This window comes from Chaetura pelagica, unplaced genomic scaffold (genome assembly GCF_000747805.2).
Source record: "Chaetura pelagica isolate M959 unplaced genomic scaffold, ChaPel_1.0 scaffold856, whole genome shotgun sequence".
NCBI lineage: Eukaryota > Metazoa > Chordata > Aves > Apodiformes > Apodidae > Chaetura > Chaetura pelagica.
In genome coordinates, this window is record NW_009953790.1 from 267,627 (window position 1) to 274,005 (window position 6,379).

At 62.3% G+C, this 6,379-nt stretch overlaps 1 protein-coding gene across 1 annotated transcript in view; it reads left to right on the forward strand.

Annotated features, from left to right (window-relative positions):
• FHOD1 (formin homology 2 domain containing 1) overlaps positions 1-6,379 on the forward strand; it is a 14,817-nt gene that overhangs the window by 6,506 nt on the left and 1,932 nt on the right. Inside the window, exons 9-18 of the mRNA XM_010001048.1 lie at positions 2,166-2,222; positions 2,666-2,832; positions 3,054-3,626; positions 3,705-3,982; positions 4,231-4,383; positions 5,014-5,196; positions 5,413-5,532; positions 5,676-5,837; positions 5,917-6,107; positions 6,195-6,373. Of these exons, the coding sequence (XP_009999350.1) occupies positions 2,166-2,222; positions 2,666-2,832; positions 3,054-3,626; positions 3,705-3,982; positions 4,231-4,383; positions 5,014-5,196; positions 5,413-5,532; positions 5,676-5,837; positions 5,917-6,107; positions 6,195-6,373 (2,063 nt within the window). The remainder of the gene's footprint in view (positions 1-2,165; positions 2,223-2,665; positions 2,833-3,053; positions 3,627-3,704; positions 3,983-4,230; positions 4,384-5,013; positions 5,197-5,412; positions 5,533-5,675; positions 5,838-5,916; positions 6,108-6,194; positions 6,374-6,379) is intronic.

Consider the following 6,379-nt stretch of genomic DNA (forward strand, 5'->3'; position numbering starts at 1 on the left):
TGCGTGGGGTGCTCCTTCCCTGGGGCTGCTTCTTCCTGGGGGTGCTGCTTCCCTGGGGCTGCTTCTTCCTGGGGGTGCTGCTTCCCTGAGGGTGCTGCTTATTTCTGGGGGTGTTGCTTCCCTGAGGGTGCTGCTTCTTTCTGGGGGTGTTGCTTCCCTGAGGGTGCTGCTTCTTTCTGGGGGTGTTGCTTCCCTGAGGGTGCTGCTTCTTTCTGGGGGTGTTGCTTCCCTGAGGGTGCTGCTTCTTTCTGGGGGTGTTGCTTCCCTGAGGGTGCTGCTTCCTGGGGTGCTTCTCCCCTGGGGCTGCTCCTGCCTGGGGTGCTCCTTCCCTGGGGTGCTGCTTCCCAAGGGTGCTGCTTCCTGGGGTGCTGCTTCCCTGGGGGTGCTGCTTCCTGGGGATGCTCCTTCCCTGTGTGATGCTCCTTCCAATGGGATGCTCCTTCCCTGTGGGATGCTCCTTTCCATTGGGATGCTCCTTTCTGGCAGGATGCTCCTTCCCTGGGGATGCTCCTTCCCTGGGGATGCTCCTTTCTGGCAGGATGCTCCTTCCCAGTGTGATGCTCCTTCCAATGGGATGCTCCTTCCCTGTGGGATGCTCCTTTCCATTGGGATGCTCCTTTCTGGCAGGATGCTCCTTCCCTGGGGATGCTCCTTCCCTGGGGATGCTCCTTCCCTGGGGATGCTCCTTCCCTGGGGATGCTCCTTTCTGGCAGGATGCTCCTTCCCAGTGTGATGCTCCTTCCAATGGGATGCTCCTTCCCTGTGGGATGCTCCTTTCCATTGGGATGCTCCTTTCTGGCAGGATGCTCCTTCCCTGGGGATGCTCCTTCCCTGGGGATGCTCCTTCCCTGGGGATGCTCCTTCCCTGGGGATGCTCCTTTCTGGCAGGATGCTCCTTCCCAGTGTGATGCTCCTTCCAATGGGATGCTCCTTCCCTGTGGGATGCTCCTTTCCATTGGGATGCTCCTTTCTGGCAGGATGCTCCTTCCCTGGGGATGCTCCTTCCCTGGGGATGCTCCTTCCCTGGGGATGCTCCTTCCCTGGGGATGCTCCTTTCTGGCAGGATGCTCCTTCCCAGTGTGATGCTCCTTCCAATGGGATGCTCCTTCCCTGTGGGATGCTCCTTTCCATTGGGATGCTCCTTTCTGGCAGGATGCTCCTTCCCTGGGGATGCTCCTTCCCTGGGGATGCTCCTTCCCTGGGGATGCTCCTTCCCTGGGGATGCTCCTTTCTGGCAGGATGCTCCTTCCCAGTGTGATGCTCCTTCCAATGGGATGCTCCTTCCCTGTGGGATGCTCCTTTCCATTGGGATGCTCCTTTCTGGCAGGATGCTCCTTCCCTGGGGATGCTCCTTCCCTGGGGATGCTCCTTCCCTGGGGATGCTCCTTCCCTGGGGATGCTCCTTTCTGGCAGGATGCTCCTTCCCAGTGTGATGCTCCTTCCAATGGGATGCTCCTTCCCTGTGGGATGCTCTTTCCCATTGGGATGCTCCTTCCCATTCAAATGCTCCTTCCCATTGGGATGCTCCTTCCCATTCAAATGCTCCTTCCCATTGGGATGCTCCTTCCCATTCAAATGCTCCTTCCCTGTGGGATGCTCCTTCCCCCTGGGATGCTCTTTCCCACTGGGATGCTCCTTCCCAACAGAATGTTCCTTCCCAATGGAATGCTCCTTTCAGGCAGGATGCTCCTTCCCCATGGGATGCTCCTTCCCTGGGGGATGCCCCAATGGCAGCAGTGACCCACTCACTGCCCCATATCCCTCCAAGTCCTGCCTGCAGGACCTCAGCCCGCTCCCCACTCTGGGGGTGATGGCACCCTCTGCTCCCCTCTTCTGGGGGTGGGATGTCCCTGCCAGGGGTGGCACAGCCCACCCTCCCTCCAGGGGGTGGTGTCAGCATCCTGGTGACAAGCTGGGTGGCTCTGGTGGCACAAGGCACACAGTGGCCATGCAGGAGGGGACTGATGCAGTGGGAGGTGTCCCTGCCCATGGCAGGGGGGGTTGGAACTGGATGATCTTCAAGATCCCTTCCAACCCAAACCAGGCTGGGATTTTGTGACTCTCTGGGGTTCCCTGTGACCCCCCAGGGCTGTGGGGTGACACGAGGCAGGAGGCCCTGGGGGTCTGCCAAGCAGCAAGGGGGGCTAACCCCTGTTTTCCCTCAGGAGGGAGGATGATGCCCCCCCCTTGCGTGGGGACAAGCCTATTTTGAGGAAGTTTGAGTAAGTAGAGGCATGTGGGTGGCTCCAGGCATGTGCTTCCTTGGACAAGCTGTGGCTGGAGGCTCCAGCCACCCAGGGCAGGAGGAGCAGGAAGGTCCTGCCAAGGTTCTGCCCAGGCACCCTCCTGGGTGCTGCAGCTTCTGCAGGAGGGTCAGAGTGAGCACCAGGCCCGTTGGGACCAACAGGTAGTGGTGGCAGCCTGCTGGGCACGAGCCTTCAGCTCCCATGGGGACGTGGTGTGCCTGTCCCCAAGCCCTGGTGGCATCACCCACCTCTCTGCAGGGCTTGGAGGAGGTTGACTCCTCCGGGTCCCTGCTGTGGTGTGGTGGGTGCAGGGAGGGGGGGTCTCTGCTGGCTGTGCAGTGTGGCATGGTGTGGTTTGTGTGTTGTCCCACTTGTCCCCAACCTTGCTCCTGGGCCAACGTCCACCCCCTGTCTCACAGAGCTCGTTTCTTGGAGAACCTGGCTGCAGCCCAGAAGGAGAAGATGGCTTCCATGGCCAAGGGACGGCTTGATGTCCTTGGGGATGCTGCCCTGGAGCATCCCAGTGCTCTGCCTTGGGACAGAGACAGGAGCACCTCTGAGCCTGGGATGGAGCCACCCAACATAAGTAGGTGCTGCTGTGTGCCCAGCTTGGGGGTCCCTGGGGTGGGTGCTGGTGGCCCCCTCTGCCCTGTGATACCCACAGAGGTGGTACCACCCGATCCTGCTCTGAACACCAACATCCCCCACGGGGTGGGGGGAGCAGGACCCCCCCAGCTCCACGTGCAGCCCAGCAGCTCCTTCCTGCTCCAGGCAGGATGTCCCAACCAACTCCCCTTCTCCCCACAGGGTCCCTCCTGGCTCGGCCTGATGCCACCGACTCCTGCAGCACCATCTCCTCCGACACCAAGTTCATGCTGGACATGCTCTACGCCAAGGGCTCCTCGGAGCTGGGCAGGGAGAAGGTCTTCCCTGAGGTCCCGTTGTCCCCTCCAGGCCATGGTGCAGGGGAGGAGGACCCCGAGGGAGGTGTCAACCAGGAGCAGGAGGGTGCCTGGCACCGTGGCAGGGCTCCGGATGGGCCGGTGGCCAGTGCCCACGCCAGGCTGGCACGTGCCGCGTCCAGCGCGGACGCCGAGAGCCAGAAGCTGGAGAACACGGGTATGGTGCCCATCAAGAAGGAGGTGGAGCTGACGTGGGAGCGCCTGCAGGCCAGCCCCGTGCAGCTGAAGATCAAAGACCTGGACTTCACTGATTTGGGGGACGAAGAAGACTTGGACATCCTGGACACGAGGCCTATGGCCAATGGCTCCTTCCTCCCTCCTGGCATTGAAGCTACAAGCGCTGGAGCTCTAATGGTTCCCCCTCCACCTCCTGCCTTCCCTGGTTGCCCACCACCTCCTCCTCCACCTCCTGCCAACCCTGGTTGCCCACCACCTCCCCCTCCACCTCCTGCCTTCCCTGGTTGCCCACCACCTCCTCCTCCACCTCCTGCCTTCGCTGGTTGCCCGCCACCTCCTCCTCCACCTCCTGCCATCCCTGGCTGCCCACCTCCCCCAGGGCTACCAAGCACCTCAACAACAGATGGCCCCTCCCAGGCCAAGAAGAAGAGGACAGTGAAGCTCTTTTGGAAGGAGCTGAAGCAGCTGGATGGCACTGTGGGGCCAGGGAGGTTTGGCCAAGGGACACTCTGGGCGTCCTTGCAGAGCGTCGAGGTCAACGCTGCCAAACTGGAGCATCTCTTTGAGTCACGGTCCAAGGAAGCACCAACTTCCAAGGTACCAGCAGGCTGGCACCCACCAGCTGAGGGGACATCAGGGGTGGCAGGGAATGCTGTTAGTTCCTGAGGGGACCCAGGACAGGCACTGTCATCCCCACCCCACACTGGGGATGGGCACCCCGAGGCTCGGTGACGGGCACTGCGTGGGTTTGCGTCACCACCAGGTTCCTGGTTGGCTCCCCATGGAGTTTTCCTGGAGGTGAGGCCCTTCCCTGGCTGTCCCTATCCATCCTGCCCTCTTTGCAGAAGGCCATCGACGGGAAGAAGGTGGTGGTGGTGCTGGACCCCAAGAGGAGCAACGCCATCAACATCGGGCTGACGGTGCTGCCGCCCGTGCACATCATCAAGACGGCCGTGCTCAACTTCGACGAGTTCGCGGTCAACAAGGAAGGGATTGAGGTGAGCACCAGGCTCCTCTGAGGTCCTCCTGCAGGTCGTTCCCCCCGGCCAGGAGGCCTCCAGGCCACAGCACATCCTCCCCTGCCAGCCCTTGGGGTGACCCTGGAGGGTGACACGTCTCCCTTCACCTGCCGTTAGAAAATCCTGAGCATGGAATGCTGTTAGTTCCTGAGGGGACCCAGGACAGGCACTGTCATCCCCACCCCACACCCCCGAGGGGCACCCCGAGGCACCCCATGGGTTTGCGTCACCACCAGGTTCCTGGTTGGCTCCCCATGGAGTTTTCCTGGAGGTGAGGCCCTTCCCTGGCTGTCCCTATCCATCCTGCCCTCTTTGCAGAAGGCCATCGACGGGAAGAAGGTGGTGGTGGTGCTGGACCCCAAGAGGAGCAACGCCATCAACATCGGGCTGACGGTGCTGCCGCCCGTGCACATCATCAAGACGGCCGTGCTCAACTTCGACGAGTTCGCGGTCAACAAGGAAGGGATTGAGGTGAGCACCAGGCTCCTCTGAGGTCCTCCTGCAGGTCGTTCCCCCCGGCCAGGAGGCCTCCAGGCCACAGCACATCCTCCCCTGCCAGCCCTTGGGGTGACCCTGGAGGGTGACACGTCTCCCTTCGCCTGCCGTTAGAAAATCCTGAGCATGGTCCCCACCGAGGAGGAGAAGCAGAAGATCCAGGAGGCCCAGTTGGCCAACCCTGATGTGCCTCTGGGCTCTGCAGAGCAGTTCCTGCTCGCCCTGTCTTCCATCAGCGACCTCACGGCCAGGCTCCAGCTCTGGGCCTTCAAGCTGGACTATGAGAGTCTGGAGCAGGTACCTGGACCTCACCTGCCCTCCCACCCCTGGAGCCCCCACAGGGCTCAGCCAAGCGTGTTCCTGGTGGGCACCAAGTGCAGGACATGCCATCCTGGCTGGGGAGAGGCTACAGGTCTCCGTGGGCTTGGGTTGACCTCATGGTGGCCCTCATGGGTGAGGGTGAACGCTGAGCAGGTGGGTGAGGGTCCTCACCTTTCTCCTCTCCTCACCCAGGAGATTGCAGAGCCACTCTACGACCTGAAGGTGGGCATGGAGCAGCTGGCCAGAAACCACACCTTCAAGTGCATCCTGGCCACGCTGCTGGCCATGGGCAACTTCTTGAACGGCTCCCAGGTGAGGAGCAAGGGGTGGGGACATGTGGCCTGCCCGTGGGTGCCCGAGAGGGACTGCAGGAACCCTGGTGCTGGGTGGTGCTGTGGGTCAGACCCTGTGGGTCTGCAGCCTGGAGGTCCTGCTGAGTCCCTTGGGGTTTTCAGAGCAGAGGTTTTGAGCTGGGCTACCTGGAGAAGGTCTCGGAAGTGAAGGACACCGTGCACCGGCAGTCCCTGCTCCACCACCTCTGCCAGATGGTGGTCGAGAAGTTCCCAGAAACCACGGACCTGTACTCAGAGATCGCCTCCATCACCCGCTCCGCCAAGGTGAGGCAAGGCAGGTGCCACCCAGCAGGGCCGGGGCGCAGGTCCCTCTCCTGCCCAGCTCCACCTCTCGCTCTCCCAGGTTGACTTTGAGGAGCTGGCCAACAGCCTGGTGCAGCTGGAGCGGAGGTGCAGGGCCTCCTGGGACAACCTGAAGGTGATCGCCAAGCACGAGGCCAAGCCGGTGCTGAAGAGCAAGCTGACTGACTTCCTGAAGGACAGCACCCAGCGCGTGGTGGTGCTGAAGGTGGTGCACAGGCGCGTGCTCAACAGGTGGGTGCCTCCAGCTCCCGGGGGAAGGGGTCCTGCTGGTGCCCCCATCCCCACGGCTGACGTCCCCCATCCCCCCCCCCACTGCAGGTTCCGCTCCTTCCTGCTGTACCTGGGGTACCCGGCGGGCACGGTGAGGGAGGTGAAGGTGACCTCCATCTGCAAGCTGCTGAGGGAGTTCGCCCTGGAGTACCGCACGTGCCGGGAACGCGTCCTCCAGCAGCAGAAGAAACGGGCCACCCACCGCGAGCGGAACAAGACGCGGGGGCGGCTCA